General features: G+C 71.4%; 3 protein-coding genes across 3 annotated transcripts; all 3 read right to left on the reverse strand.

The window, feature by feature from the left end:
• Nucleotides 1–304: 304 nt before the first annotated feature.
• On the reverse strand, nt 305–3,444 carry CD6 (CD6 molecule). The gene is made up of 11 exons (XM_050711124.1): nt 3,105–3,444; nt 2,685–2,993; nt 2,296–2,595; nt 2,139–2,207; nt 1,870–2,010; nt 1,666–1,785; nt 1,478–1,588; nt 1,307–1,402; nt 1,013–1,192; nt 475–639; nt 305–393 (listed from the first exon to the last, which is right to left on the reverse strand). The coding sequence occupies exons 1-11, from the start codon at nt 3,442–3,444 to the stop codon at nt 305–307; spliced, it is 1,920 nt and encodes a 639-aa protein (XP_050567081.1).
• A 2,638-nt stretch (nt 3,445–6,082) lies between these two features.
• TMEM132A (transmembrane protein 132A) lies at nt 6,083–11,334 on the reverse strand. Its single transcript, XM_050711292.1, has 11 exons — nt 11,274–11,334; nt 10,495–10,709; nt 10,176–10,421; nt 9,743–10,092; nt 9,501–9,647; nt 9,060–9,252; nt 8,842–8,985; nt 8,559–8,761; nt 8,015–8,291; nt 7,725–7,916; nt 6,083–7,649 (listed from the first exon to the last, which is right to left on the reverse strand). Exons 1-11 carry the CDS (start codon nt 11,332–11,334, stop codon nt 6,534–6,536), a joined length of 3,144 nt encoding a protein of 1,047 aa, XP_050567249.1. The 3' UTR covers nt 6,083–6,533.
• A 917-nt stretch (nt 11,335–12,251) lies between these two features.
• TMEM109 (transmembrane protein 109) lies at nt 12,252–14,254 on the reverse strand. Its single transcript, XM_035539199.2, has 4 exons — nt 14,176–14,254; nt 13,396–13,645; nt 13,198–13,300; nt 12,252–13,111 (listed from the first exon to the last, which is right to left on the reverse strand). Exons 2-4 carry the CDS (start codon nt 13,615–13,617, stop codon nt 12,720–12,722), a joined length of 717 nt encoding a protein of 238 aa, XP_035395092.1. The 5' UTR covers nt 13,618–13,645; nt 14,176–14,254; the 3' UTR covers nt 12,252–12,719.

Consider the following 14,254-nt stretch of genomic DNA (forward strand, 5'->3'; position numbering starts at 1 on the left):
ACAGGGTGTTGGGGACAGCAGCCCTCGGGAGCATCTGGAGACCCAGCCTCACTGCGGGGCCGCTGAGCAGCCATCCCCGTGGCCCAGGGACACGGTGACAAGCTGGGAAAAGCTTTTAATGGAAACACGTAGCCTGGCACAGCCTGCACCGAGCATCCCCCCGGGAGCCCCTGCGCCTCTGCCCATGCCCCAACACGGAGGAGGCAGACGGAGAAGTCCCAAGGAGATGTAAACAGCGTGGTCGCGAGTCCTCCACAGCGCCCGCAGCCCCCTTCCCACCGCCCAGTGCTGCCCATCCCCATCCTCAGCAGCCAGAGCTCTGGATGTCATCGTAGTCGCTGCTCTCAGAGGAGTTGGGATCCTGCGCCGGCGGGCAGGATGGAGCCGGCCAGCCTGCAGGGATGAGCCCATCAGGCAGAGCAGGGCCATGGGGGGAGGCTGGGGGCAGGAGCCCCGCCAGCACGGGGTCCTCACCGTGGTGTGGGGATGGGTACCCTGGCGGCTCTGTGCCCTGCACGTTCTCATACCACTCCCCCGAGGAGGTGCTGGAGCTGTCTGCAGGGTCGGTGGCTGCTGGAGGCACTTGTACCTGGGGCTGGGCGAGCGCTGGATCGGGCAGGCAGGGCATGGCCAGGGGCACTGGGGGAGGCAGGGGCTTACACTGGCACCTCCCATCCCTGCTGCCACCCCCCCAGCACCCACGTGGCCCTTCCCAGGACTGTCCCCATCCTTGATCCCGTCCTTGGGGTCTCACCATCCCCATTCCCACCCCTGGGGCTGTCCCCATCCCCATTCCCATCCTTGGAGTCTCACCAACCCCATTCCCATCTCTGGGGCTGTCCTCATCTCCATTCCCATCTCTGGGGGGGGTCTCACCTCCCCATTCCCATCCCCGGGGGGGGGTCTCACCATCCCCATACCCACCCCGGGGGCTGTCCCCATCCGGGCTGCCATCCCCGTCCCCTTGCAGCCCGCTGCCCGTGCTCACCGGTGCATGGCTGTAGGGTGCAGCCAGGGGCTGTGGGTGCTGCCTGCTGGGGGGGGCTGCAGGCCAGGGGCTGCGGGCAGGGCCAGGCATGCAGGGGGGGTGCGCTCTCATTGCAGTAGGGCTCCATGGAGGAGGAAGAGGAGGAGGAGGAGGACAAGCTGTTTGCCCTGCCCCACGGTGGGGAACACAGCGTCGTCGCTGGCACTGCAGGGCATGGGCCATATGTCACCCGGGGATCGGGGCCACACTGCTCGCTCGCCCGCCCGTGGGCAGGCAGACGGACGGTGCTGAGGGACAGAGGGACGGGGGCTGGCACACCTTCTGCAGGGAACGGCTCCATCCCGTCCTGGTTGGGCACCAACGGGTGCAGCTGCTCGCCCAGCTGCTGCTCGCCCGGCCGCCTGCGCAGCGAGTCTGCGGGAGGGCAGGGGGGGGACCCGGTCAGCCAGGGGGACCCGGGGTGGCAGGGGGCTGCTGGGGGGGGCTCACTGTAGAAGGTGGAGAGGGCCACGGGCGGCTTGCTGCTGAAGTCGTAGTGTTCGTAGTCGGAGTCAGAGGAGTCAGAGCCCTTGGCAGCAGGAAGGGTCACGGGCGAAGGGGCTGTGGGGCGAGATGGGGCTGATGGGGGCTAACGGGGGTTAACGGGGGCTAACGGGGCAGGTGGCCGCCAGACCCACCTGGTTCCTTGGGGAGGCTGGGGGGCATCTCCCTGTAGTTCTTGCAGGTCCCAGAGGGCACGTCGGGGCCCTGGGTGCTGTTGGTAACCAGGACCGGCCCAGGGGGGCACACGGTGAGGGCTGTGGGGAAAGAGGGGGTGCTTGGGATGCAGCTGGAGGGCATCGCCCGTCTGCAGCCTCCGCACCCTTGGGGGTGCTCCTTACCACTCCTCTTCCTCAGCCTCAGCAGAGCGATGGTGAAGGCCAGCAGGGTGAGCAGGAGCAGTGCCGCCAGGACCAGGCATGGGATGAAGAGGGGCACGTGCAGGAGGGACTGCGTGTCCCCAGCCACAGAGCCCTCCTCAGCTGTGGCAGAGAACGGACACAGGCTGTGATGCCCACAATGCCCTCCCACCCTACGGCTCCCCCCCAGAACAGGGGAAGGCTGCAGCCCCATTAACACCCCCCCCCGACCCACGGTGTGGGGAACTCACTGCTGAGCACCGTGATGCTGCTCGGTGTCACCGTCACTGTCGGGGCTGGTGTCTGCAAGCCCTGGGAGCCTGCAGGAGGGGAGGGGAGAGGCTGCAGCCCTCCTGCTGGGGCGGTCACCAGCAGGGACCCCACCCTGCAGTGCCAGGGGTCCCGTACCGTTGCAGACCACACCGGCCGCACGGGACTGATGGCAAGGCGCCGACTTGTTGTAGGTCCAGCGGCAGTGCGCCAGCGAGGGCTGCAAGCTCGAGCACACGTAGAGCATCTTGGTGGGCAGCGTGTGGTGGAAGGACGGCCTCTCCAGGGGCTCCCCACAGCCCAGCGTGTGGCACAGCACGGCTGCCTCCACCTGGTACCAGGAGTTGTCGCACACCGTGCTCCACGTCCCACGGAAAAACACCTCCACGCGCCCCGCGCAGCCGTCACGGCCCCCAGAGAGCCGCCATTCCTGGTGCTCTGCAGGGAGGGGGCACAGTGGGGGCGTGTGCCCGGGGCTGCCCTCATTCCCCAGGGACGCGTGGCCGCAGCACAGCACGGGGACCCACCGGAGCACACCACGCCGGCGTCCTCTTTGTGATGGCAGTCGTGCTCGCCCATGGCCGGGCACTCCCAGAGCCACTGCTCGTGCCCGCCGCAGCTCACCTCGTCCCGCAAGATGGGCCCGCTGCCCCTGCCGAAGGAGGCATCGCCGCGGGCGTGCAGGGCCCAGCCGCAGCCCAGCTGCCGGCACACCACCGCGGCGTCGGCCAGGTCCCAGCCGTCGTCGCACACCGTGCCCCAGACGCCCGCCTGCCGCAGCTCCACGCGGCCCTCGCAGCGGCTCCGGCCGCCCGCCAGCCGCAGTGCTGGGGCACCTGTCGGGATGGAGGAGCGCTGCTGGCACCTCCAGGAGCCCCCATGTGCCGGGAGGGTGCGGTGGTGGCCACCGGCTCGTCCTGGCGCCAGTATGCCCTGGTGGCTCTTACCCGTGCAGGTGACACGAGCCGGCCCCGCGGCGCAGCAGCCTGGCTCGGTGGCCAAGCGCAGCCAGCACGGCTCCAGCCCCCAGCCGCTGCAGTTGGCCATGACCACGGGGCAGCCATCGGTGCTGTCCCCTTCCCCCAGCAGGCTCGGCTGCATGGCGTCCTCCTCGGTATCCCCGCAGTGCAGGCGGTGGCAGAGCTCCTGGGAGGCTGCAGTGTGCCAGGACCGCTGGCACACGGGCAGCCAGCGGCCCCCCTGCAGCACCTGCACCGTACCCTCGCAGTGGTTGCTGCCGCCAGCCAGGCGCAGCATGTCCTCGACGGGGGGACCTGCGGACGGCATGGGTGGAGGGTGCCGGAGGGGCCCTGGTTCTGGCTGCCCCCCCCAGGACACCCGCTCTCACCTGGTTCCACTGAAGCATTCCCAGCCGCGCCGCTCTTTGCCCTGGTGGGGGCCCCCCTTGGCTCCGCCGGGGCTGTGTGGAGGGGTCAGAGGTTTGGGGCTGAGCTCTGGGAGCCCCTGGCCCTGTTCTCCCACCCCGTGCCCTCGCCCCAGCCGTGTCCCCACCACGGGCGCCGGGCAGGAGGCGGTCAGGGAGATGCAGTTGAAAGACGGCATGGACGGACGGCTGTGCCGACAGACAGACACACAGCCAGAGCCACCACACCCCTGGCCACGACGTGCCCCCGCGTCCACCACCGACATCCCCCATTCACCCTCAAAGCCACCAGGCTGCCCAAGCCCCATGTGGGGACACCTGGAGAGGGTGCGAGGGTGTACGCCTCGGCCCCCCAGCGAGTGGAGTTGTGCTGGGGAAGGATGCACAAAATGGCACCTAGAGGCTGCCACAAAATGGGGGCCCGGTGAGGCCCATGCAGCAATGGCTCTCGCGCTCCTAAAACCCAACGTCTGTGACTACACATCAGCCTCCCGGTGTAGGGGGACACGATCCAGGGCTGCTTTGGGGGAGCTCCCAGCACAGCTCCTGCTGCCCGGCCAGGCCCAGCCGGGGCTTTTGGTGCTGCCTGGACGTCGCCACTGGGGTGGCTGCAGGCAGAAGGCTGCGAGGGCAAAGCTGCTGCGTGCAAGGCACCGTGCACATGCTGCTGGCAAAATCTGTTCCGCCTCCGCTGTAAGTAACGGGCTGCAAGCTCGCAGCCTCAGGCCTCGCTCCTCAGCTCAGGAAGAGGAGCAGCTATTGCAGAGATGGTTTCTTACAAAAACAAGGGCACTTTTTGCAGCGCATCAGCCTGCGGTGGTGGTAAAGCCTGCTTTCACCTTCGCTCAGCGATACTCCACAGGAAACAACACGCTTCATTCCCATCATCTGCGAAACAACAGTCTTGTGCAAAAAAACAGTTTTCCCTGTGAGCTGGGCACGGCTCAGGCTGCTGCTCCACGGGGAACCCAGCCCGCAGCCCCTGGACGTGGCAGGACGGGGGCAGTGGGAGCCGTCAGCTGGAGCGCAGGCACTGACGATCGGTCACAGATCAACCAGCAGCAGGGCTGGCAGCTGCTTCTGTCAGCCATTTCAGGTGTGAAACCGCCCTGAACCCTACTGGAGCTCAAAATCTGCTCCAAAAGTGGCGGCCGGTGATGGGATAAGGCAGGATGGGATCCTTTTGGCTCGTGCCTGCAGGGAACGGGCATGCCGATGGCAAAGCATTTCACCTACCTGACAGCATTGGGGGGACACAAGAGGGAGCCTGGGGGTCCCCGCAGCAGGGAAGAGCAGGGGAAGCATCCTCGAGCCAAGCAGCAGAGGGGCGAGTCCCGCCACTGCCACCTTGGGGGCTGCTGAGGTGCGCAGGCACCCATAAAATCGCTGGAGAAATATTTTGGGGAGCAGTGCAGCAGCCATGCAGCCCCTTGCCAGAGCGGGTCGGGGTCCTGCCCACACCATCCTCTGCTCGGGAGGAGCAGGGACAGGACAGCCCAGGGAGCACCTTTGGGGTTCCCGAGCTCAACAGCCCCCAAGCAGGGATGCAGCAAGGCGAGGTGACGGTTGGACCCTGCTGACCACCTCATGGAGGGAAAGGAGGCCACATCTGCAGAGCATCCTCGCTCCACACCGAACCCGAAGCGATGCTGGTGACACCCCTGGCACGCAGAGGAGGCTGGGGGAAAGGCCGGGGACGGCGCCATACCTGGTCTGGGAGCCGCGGCACAGAGAGCCGCCACGAGCAGGCACAGCACCTCCATCCTCACCGGCTGCCGGGCAGCCCCATGGCGCTCCCCCCTTCCCACTGCCGTGCTCAGCGCTGGGGACGTGGCTGGGACGTGGCCCCGTGGCGCCGCTCGCTCCGTGTCTGGCTGAGGTGTGCAGGAAGCCAGCCCAGCACCCCGGGGCTGAGTGTGGGGGTGGCTCCATCCTGCCACAGCAAACCACTGCGCGCCCCGGGGGAAGCGGCACCCCGGGGGCAGACGGAGGTGGCCCTCGCTCGGGGACCACGCCACGTGCTCTCAGGGTCCCCGCCATGCTTCGGGAGCAGCTCAAGGCACTGCGGGACCTTGCGGTGCCACACTGCATCGCGCTCGGGACCCCCAGGATGAGGGTCTTGTGGGAGCCATGCTGCACAGCTCCCAACATCCCCACGTTCCAGGGACCTGGGCTGGGCAGCACAGGGCGAGTGGGGTCCCCCCAGGCTCTGGGAGCTCCCTGGGGTGAAAGAGCTCCATGTGAGGCTCCCTCCCCCTCCACCATTTTCTGGGGGTGAGGTGGACGCTGGTGAGGCCGTGGGCAGGCACCCACGGGTGTCAGAGCTTCACACCACCTCTCCCCCCCCCCCCCGCAGCCCTTCACCCCCCCCTCTGAGCCACTGGGCTTGGGAGGAGAGGAGCCGGAGAAGGCGAACGGCCCGTGGCTGTCCTCACAGCCCCGCTGTGCCTGGCGGAGCCCGGCCGTGCCGGCAGCACCACGGCACCCCCAGCACCCAGCCCCTGCCTGCTCCAGCAACACCACGGCACGGGAGCCGCTCCGCTTTTTTAAATATTTTATTTTTGTAACAACGTCAGAATTAAAAATCTTCCATAAATAACAGGCCCCCGCAGCGGCCCCATCTCACAGCGTTATGGATACAAAACGGACGTGTGGCCGGGGGGAGAGGGGGAGCGGGGCGCTCCCTGGGTCGGACCACAGGACTCATCATCAGCACTATGAACACAACGTCGCAATGAGACCCACAGCAAGGGGGGGACCGCCGCAGCCTCCCCGCGCCCTCCGGCACCACGGCAGCCCCCCAGGAGGGATGCCGCGGGGCGGGCGGCTGCCACCCCAACAGCCTGTGGGGCCAGGCCCTCCGGTGTCCCTGCCGGGGCAGGGCTCAGGCCCCCAGGAGGGACGGGGACAGGGAGGAGGCCAGTCCCATACAGGTGCTCCTGGGGCAGTGCCAGCTCGGGGAGGGGGGGGTGGGCAGGAGCTGCCCCCGGGGTCAGGAGCTGCCCCGGATCCTCTCCATGTAGCTCCTGAGCTCCTCCGGGTCCCGCAGCCCCATGTCCTCGCACACCCAGCGGATGTCGTCCTCGCTGGCCACGAGGATGGACTGGACGTTGGGGGCGGGCTGGGGGGGCTCCTCGGGGGCACGGGGCGGCGCGAAGGTGACAAACTCCACACGCTTCCGCCGGCCGCCCCCTGGCGCAGCCCCCTCCTTGCGGGCCAGGGGGGTGCCGGGTGGCGGCGGGGCACCGGGGGGAGGCCCCGCATCGGGTACCTGGGGGTCCCCGCAGCAGCAGCGCCCGGCCTCCGTGCCCGCCTGGGGGGGCGGCAGGGCAGGGGGCTCCGGCTGCTGGCGGTCCAGCTGCCGGCTCAGCTCCTCCTGGTCGGTGCCCAGCCAGACCCAGTTGTGGGGCTGGGGGGCCGAGGGGGCCGCACCGGCGTCGGGGGACTCCTTCTGCTGGTATCGCAGCACGAAGAAGATGCAGTTGACGAGGAAGATGAAGATGGCCAGGCAGAAGACGCCCAACAGGACGTACATGCCGATCTCCAGGTCAGTCACCCGCGCCGGGGCCTTCACCATCTCCTCTTCCTCCTCCTCCTCCTCCTCTCTGCCAGCACGGCCGCGGACTTCCTCCCCCTGCTCCTCCTCCTCCTCAGAGGAAGACCCCAGCCCCTGCAGCTTGGTGGAGGCCGGTCCCACACCACCGGGGTTCCTCCTGCGGGGCTCACCGGCCGCCGTCACCGCCTCCCCCGACATGGCCCCCTCGGCCCGCGGGAAGGGTGCGGGGGGCCGGGGGCTGCCAGGGGGGGCCCCACGCTGGGCAGCCCCCACCTCCAGCCAGGCAGAGCCGGTGGCCAGAGCGGCCGCCCGGTGCCGGCCGCGGCGGCAGGCATCCGGGGGGTGCAGGCTGAGCTGCAGCAGGGCCCCCCGCCCCAGCCCCTCGGCCAGCATCCGTGGGCGCCAGGCGGGGGCCCCGGGCAAGCCCCCCGTGACGGTGACCACGGCAGGATCCAGCGAGGCCACGGCCAGCGCCACATCCTGCCAGCCGTACAGCTCCAGCGGGGCCAGCGTGCCGTCGGAGAAGGACAGCCACACAGACAGCGTTGCCTCCTGCCAGGACGCCGGGGATGACACCAGGGCTCAGGGCACCGCGAGCACCCCCACACCTCCCCGCAGCCCCCTCACCTGCTTGGGGGCCCGCAGCGTGGCCATCCCCTGGCAGGTGGCCGTGACCACACCGGGGTGGCCTGGCTCCGTCCGCAGCGCCAGCGCCAGCCCCGCCACCACCTGGGCACGCAGCTCTGTCACCGTCACCTTCTCCTCCGACACCACCAGCGTCTGCTCGCCCAGGATGGAGTCCGAGACAGGGGAGCGGACCTGGGGGCACAGGGGGCACCTCGTCAGGCCCCTTCCCAGCCCCAGCACCGCCACCCCTCCAGCCTCACGCCTCCCTGAACGGCGCACCCCAAGCCTACCTCCACAGAGGTGACGCCGGGCTCCCGGCCGACCACCACGGTGTCCCCCTCCAGCGACGCCACACGGGGGTCCTGCACACGTGCCCGGCCAGCCACCAGGTGGGTGACATCCAGCAGCCACTGGGGGCCAGGCAGGTAGGAGAGGTGATGGCCACCGTCCCGTGGGTGCGCCACGAAGTGCGCCAGGAACCGCACTGACGTGCGCTGGTATTGGGGCCGGCAACCCCGCGCCCGCCGCTCAGCCTCCTCCCCGGGCTCATCCGCCTCCCCGTCAGCACTGGGGACAAAGGGATATGTCCATCGCCAGCCCTACAGGGCTCTGTGGGGCAGGGGGCATGCCGTGGGGTGTGGCAGGAGGACGTGGCATGAGTGCCAGGGGGCTCAGCACGGCAGGGATGTGTCCCAAGTGCCTCGGGGCTTAGTGGGGCAGGGACATGCAGCACGAGTGCCGTGGGGCTCAGCACCTCCTCCTGCTTCCAGCTCCCTCCTGGCCCATGCCACGGCGGTGGCTGGTGACAGCGGTTTGGCGGTGGGACCATCTCACCTCTCGGTGGCACCGGGCAGGCGCCAGCCCCGCACCTGCTCCAGGGTGGTGTCACCGAGCTGGATGCGGAGCGGCAGCAGCGGGGCCCAGACGGTGAAGAGCAGAGAGGCGTGCAGGCGGCGTGACCAGAAATCCACCCGTGCCCCCCGTGCCCCCCGGCTCTCCTTGCCCCCCACGAACACTGCGTCGCAGCTGTCTGCCACCTGGGGAGGGGAGACACAGAGGGGTAGGGGGCTGGCAGCCCCCCGGGAGGGAGTTCCAGGGGGGCCGGGACCCCACTCACCTGCAGCACCTGCTTGTCAGCCGACTCGCAGCCCAGCGGCTCGGTGACCTCGGCCACGCCGCCCCCCGCCTCCACCGTCACCAGCGTCACCGGCACAGCGCGGGGGACGCCGGTCAGCGGGGCCGTGTTCACCAGCTCCAGCTCCTGCGGGCAGAGCGGGGCTGAGAGCGCAGCACAGCAGGGAGGTCGGGGGGGATGGACACCGGGGGGGCACCCACCTGCACCAAGGGGACGAGGGCGCGCACGTCCCGCTCCGACACCTGCACCTCCCACACCAGCTTGTCCTTCTGCGCCTCGGGGTCCTGGCCGGGGTACTCCACCTGCCAGGTGAGGGGCCGCGCCGGCGCCAGCCCCCCTGTCCCATTCTCCACTGCCAGGTCCAGGTGCAGGAACTCGACCGTCTCCGATGCCCTGCAAAGTCGTGTCCCGGGCTGGGAGCTACTGGGATGGGGCCACCCACAACCCCAACTGGGATCTACTGGGATGGAGCTGTCCTGCAATCTATGACTTGAATGGGGGCTATCCCACAGCCCCAGTCCCCCTGTTGGGCCATACTGGGATGGGAGCGGTGCAACGCACAGGTCCCCGTGCCCCAGCAGGGCCATACTGGGCTACACTGGGCACCATGCAGAAGCTCCCTCTGGCACTGCTGCCCCTACCTCCAGTCCCCACGGGCGTCCCCGCTCCGCCGGCACGTCACCATGGCCGTCCAGTGCTTGGGGCCGCGGGTGCGCTCCAGCTGGATGGCCCAGGCAGGGTCCACGGGTCGGGCTGCCACCACCAGCAGCCCCTTCTTGGCCTTGATCCTGGGGGACAAGGTGTGGGGGGGACACGGGACGCATCACACTGTGGCCCCCCCGACCCCTGCCTCCCGCTCCCATCCCCACACCCGGGGTCTCACCGCAGCGTCAGCTGCTGGGCGGTGAAGTTGTGCCGCAGGGCGAGGGTGGCGGCAAAGCGCTGCCCGGGGCGCAGCGTGGCGTCGGGGACGCGCAGCAGCACCCGCTCGTCCAGCCGCACCTCCTGCCGCCGTGCCGGCGCCGCCACACGCAGCTCCAGCGGTCCCAGGTACCGCGGGGCCTCCCGTGGCCCCGCGTCCCCCCCCCGGCCCCCCACGCGGCCGCATGCCCCTGGCCCCACCACACCATAGTGCAGCTCGGCCGGCTCCAGGGGGGCTCGCGGGGCAGGGGCGGCCGGGGAGAACCAGCGGGGGGGGATCTCCAGCTCCACCACGCAGACGCCCAGAGGAGCCTGGGGGGGATACAGGGACAGCAGGCTCAGAGGAAGGGGGGGAGCCAAAGCGGGGTCCCCCAGCCCCAGTGGGCAGCACCAACCTGCAGGCGGCAGGCGCCCCGTGCCACCCGGCCACGGTGGTGGGCATGGAGGGTGACGCAGGGCAAGTCCCGCTCCCCGGGGTGCTCCCGCTCCCCGCGCCGGTCCCGCTGCCCAGGCAGCCAGTCGGGGCCCCGCAGGTGGAAGAGAACGCGGGCAAAGGGCTCGTCTGGGGACACGGCGCTCTCCAGGGACACGGCGCGGACAGCCCAGCCGTCCTTCTCCGGGGGGCTCTCAGTGGGCACCTCCTGGAACAGACGGGGATGCTGGCGGGGTCCCGGCAGCCCCGGGGCTGTGAGGGGCCGGAGGGGGTGGCATTACCTGCCGGGTGGTGAAGGGTGGGTAGGACGCCCGGAGCAGCGGCTGGGCGCCGGAGATGTGTGGCAGCAGCAGGAAGGTCTCGGTGCGGGCACGCAGGGAGGTGTTGGCGGGCAGGTCCCCGTCCGCCCGCTGCAGCCGGTAGTGCTCGGGCACAGCCAGCACCTCCAGCTCCGCCGGCAGGAACACGGGCTCCGGGGGGGCCCAGTCGCCGCTCGCTGCGGGGACGGGGACCGCTGTCACCGGCCTCGGAGGGGCAGGGGGGGCACGGGGGCCGCAGCCCCTACCCCAGGGCTTCGCTCTGGGGCGCGCAGGGAGAGGAGCCGGTGCCGCCCCCCGGGGGTGCCCCGAGGTGGGGGGCCCGAGGGGTCCCCGTTCCCACGGGTGCTGGGTGCCGGGGGGGGGACACGCTGGTCCCGGCCCCAACCCCCCGGGGCTGGGGGAGCGCCGCGGTGTGCGGGCGGGGAGCTGGGTCCCGCAGGGTCGGATCCAGGCGGGGGGCGGCCGGAGCCCGGGGGTCGCACGGGGCCGGTCCCAGCCGGATCCCGGGGAATCCGGTCAGAAGGGGCGGGGGGGGGCACCGCGCGGATCACAGGGGATCCGCTGTGCGCGGGGGAATCCCCGCCGGATCCCGGTGCGGCGCGGGGAGCGGATTCCCGGCGGATCCCAGGAGGGAGCAGATGCCGGGGGGCGCGGATCCCGGGCTGCCGGTGCCGGTACCGCTACCGGTGCCGCTGCCGGTGCCCGGTGCCCGGTGCCGGTGCCGACGGGGCCGCGCTCACCTGATGCCCCGAGCAGGGCGGCGGCCAGCAGCGCCAGGCGGGCCCCCGGGGCCGGGGCCATGGCCGGTACCGGGGCCGGTACCGGGGCCGGGAGGGCTCCGCGGCGCGTCCGTGCGAGCGGCGCCGCCGCTGCCGTCCCTCCGCCTCCGCGCCCAGACAATGGGGCCGGGGCGGGACCGGCACCGGCGCCGCCTCGCCCCGCCGGGTCCTAAACTCCCGGCCCCGGGCCCCGCGCCGGGGCGCGCAGCGCCGGGCGCACCGGGACCCCCGGCGGGCGGGGCGGCCGGGGGCGCTGGGGGGGACCGGGAGGGGTGGGGGCCACTGGGGGGGGACTGGGGCCACTGGGCGGGACTGGGAGGGATGGGGGACGCTGGTGGGACTAGGCACGCTGGGAGAAAAGGGGGCACTGAAAGGACTGGGGACACCGGGAGGGACTGGAGGCACTGGAGGGACTGAGGACACTGAGGGGACTGAGGACACTGGAAGAACTGGGGGCACTTGAAGAATTGGGGACACTGGGGGGTACTGGGCACACTGAGTGGAATGGGAAGGGCTGAGGGGACTGGGGGGATTGGGGGCACTGGAGGGACTGGGGGCACTGGAAGAACTAGGAACACTGGAGGGACTAGGAGCACCGGGAGGGACTGGAAGCACTGGGGGGACTGGGGACACCGTGGGCACTGGGAGAGCTGGGGACACGGGGCGCAAGCATGGCCAGGCAGGGGGGCCGAGGGGGCCCAGCAACCAGGCACAGGGCAGGGACGGCCAGAGGGCAACGGGGCCGGCTCCTGGCACGGATATCCCCCTGCTCCCCCGCCTCAGCAAACAGATGGGGACAGCGCGCGCTGGCCCAGCACGTCCCAGCCTGCCACCGTCCCCGGCGTCCTCTGTGTCCCCCCCCAGGACCGAGGCACCCGCACCCTGAGCACCCCGTGACGCTCACCCCTTCCCCACGGGGTCGGCCAGGCAGCACAAGGACACTTGTGAAACTATTTATTTGGCACCGCATACCAAAACCGTTCAAAAAGCAGCTTGCAAACCGAGCCGGCAGCACGGGGCACGGCCGCCATCCCACGGGGGGGACGACACCCATCTTCGGGGTCCCCTTCCCGCCCCCCAGCCACCTCCAGAGACGGACGGACGGACAGGCTGCCCTCTGCTCTTTGGCGGGCGAGGGTTTGGGGCTGGGGGCTGCTGTCGTGCCCCCTGGGGGACAAAGCACTGTGGGCTCGGTGAAGGCACTGAGGGGGGGGCACGGGGAGCGGCTCCCCAGCTTTGGGGGGCAGCGGGACGGGGGCTGCCGGGATGGCGCCTGCCCCACGGGGTCACCAGGCACACGTGTGGTGGAGGAAGGGGCGAGCGGGGTGGGGGGCGCACACGCCGGGGGACACACCAGGGGTCACACACATGGGGCTGGGGGGCAACCCAGGCCCCCCCCGCACCCTCTCACTCCTCCTCCCGGTTCTGGGGGCCCCCCCACCTCTGCCGCCGGCACAGCTCCTCCACCTTCCACTCGAGGCTGCGGACGGCGGCTTCCAGCCGCACCTCGGGGCTGGGGGGGTGCCCCCCGCCGCCCCCCAGCAGGACGTAGAGCCCCCAGAGCCCCAGCAGCATCGCCGCCTGCGCCGTGGGGCTGCTGCCCTCGGTGGCCGCCACACGGAGGAAGGCTCCCAGGAAGCAGCACAGCTTCAGCCAGCGCAGCGCCGGCCGCAGCGGGGCCAGCACCAGCCCCAGCAGCCGCGGCAGCAGCCGGGCCCCCGCCAGCGCCACCAGCCCCCACAGCAGCACCCGCTGCACCTCGCCGGGGGCCAGCGCCGCCCCGCGCACCAGCCAGGCCCCTGGAGGGGGAAAACAACGGGGTCGGGGGGGGGGGGGTGGTGCTGTGGGGGGGGGTGTCACCGGCTTCGTTGGGACGTCCACTCACCGCCCAGGCCGCAGGCGCTCAGGATGTCCCCCGCGATGGCGCTGAGCACGGCCAGGGCGGCCGAGATGGCGGAGGAGACGAGCCACAGCACGGCGGCCAGGCCCTGCGGGGGAGAAGAGCGGGTGCTCGGGGGTCTGGGGGGGCGACAACCCCCCCCGGTGTCCCCGTAACCCCCCCAGAAAGGGGTCCGGGGCTCACCTCCGCCAGCAGCCGCAGCGGCTCGGGGCCCAGCCAGCCCTCCAGCCTGGCCCAGGCGGCGTGGCCCAGCCGCCACAGCAGGTCGTCGGTGGCGGTGACGGCACGGCTCCCGAAGCCCTCGGGGCCCCCCCCCGCCGCCACCGCCGCCAGCGAGGGGGCCCAGGGCAGCGCCAGCAGCGCGGCCCCCAGCAGGGCCCGGCTCCCCCCGGTGTCGCCCCCCATCCCCAGCGCTGCCTCCGGCCCCAGGGCTCTGCGGGGAGCAGCACCGTGGGGGGGGCAGCAGGGACAGCAGGGCCTGTGCCCCCCCCCATACCATCCCCCATGCCTGCCAAGCACCTCCGCTCCCCCCCAGGCCCCCTGTGCCCAGTGTGCCCCCCCCCCCCAGGTCCCCCCCACCCCCCTGGGGGACCCCCAGCACCCCCTAGCCCAACATACCCCCCCCCCAACGTACCCCCGCATTACCCCCCCTAACGTACGCCCCCATTTATCTCCCCCCAGCCCCCCAACCCCCCCAACATACCCTTCAACCCCCCCCATTACCCCCCAACACCGCCCAGATTCCCCCCAAACCCCCTCAACCCCCCCCAAATCCCCTACCCCCGCCCCCCCCCGGGCCCCCCCTACTCCCCCCGCCCCAATCTGCCCTTCCCAGCCCCCCCCGCCCCCCCGGGCCCCTTCCCCAAGGGCTCCAGCCCCCCCCCGACCCCGTGCCCCCCCCCCGTACCCCGCCGCCGCACGGGGGCGCTGCGGGGCCGGGCGGGCGGGGGCGCGCGGACGGACCCTGCGCCGCGGGGCACCACGGGAGTTGTAGTCCGGGCGCCGCTGTGGCCCCGCCCCCACCGCGGGGCGCGCCGGGAGC

Source organism: Cygnus atratus, chromosome 5 (genome assembly GCF_013377495.2).
Source record: "Cygnus atratus isolate AKBS03 ecotype Queensland, Australia chromosome 5, CAtr_DNAZoo_HiC_assembly, whole genome shotgun sequence".
NCBI classification, from domain to species: domain Eukaryota; kingdom Metazoa; phylum Chordata; class Aves; order Anseriformes; family Anatidae; genus Cygnus; species Cygnus atratus.

Excerpts from the sequence above, each read along its gene's own strand:
- CD6 (XM_050711124.1), bottom strand. The coding sequence starts at position 3,444 with ATGCCGTCCGCAGGTCCCCCCGTCGAGGACATGCTGCGCCTGGCTGGC. Across the intron at positions 2,994-3,104 it reads GGCTCGTGTCACCTGCACGG|GTGCCCCAGCACTGCGGCTG; the intron begins GTAAGAGCCACC and ends CCATCCCGACAG. Across the intron at positions 2,596-2,684 it reads CGCCGGCGTGGTGTGCTCCG|AGCACCAGGAATGGCGGCTC; the intron begins GTGGGTCCCCGT and ends CCCTCCCTGCAG.
- TMEM132A (XM_050711292.1), bottom strand. The coding sequence starts at position 11,334 with ATGGCCCCGGCCCCGGGGGCCCGCCTGGCGCTGCTGGCCGCCGCCCTG. Across the intron at positions 10,093-10,175 it reads GGGGCGCCTGCCGCCTGCAG|GCTCCTCTGGGCGTCTGCGT; the intron begins GTTGGTGCTGCC and ends TATCCCCCCCAG. Across the intron at positions 9,648-9,742 it reads GCCCAGCAGCTGACGCTGCG|GATCAAGGCCAAGAAGGGGC; the intron begins GTGAGACCCCGG and ends CTTGTCCCCCAG.
- TMEM109 (XM_035539199.2), bottom strand. The coding sequence starts at position 13,617 with ATGGGGGGCGACACCGGGGGGAGCCGGGCCCTGCTGGGGGCCGCGCTG. Across the intron at positions 13,301-13,395 it reads CGCTGCGGCTGCTGGCGGAG|GGCCTGGCCGCCGTGCTGTG; the intron begins GTGAGCCCCGGA and ends TCTCCCCCGCAG. Across the intron at positions 13,112-13,197 it reads GAGCGCCTGCGGCCTGGGCG|GGGCCTGGCTGGTGCGCGGG; the intron begins GTGAGTGGACGT and ends TTCCCCCTCCAG.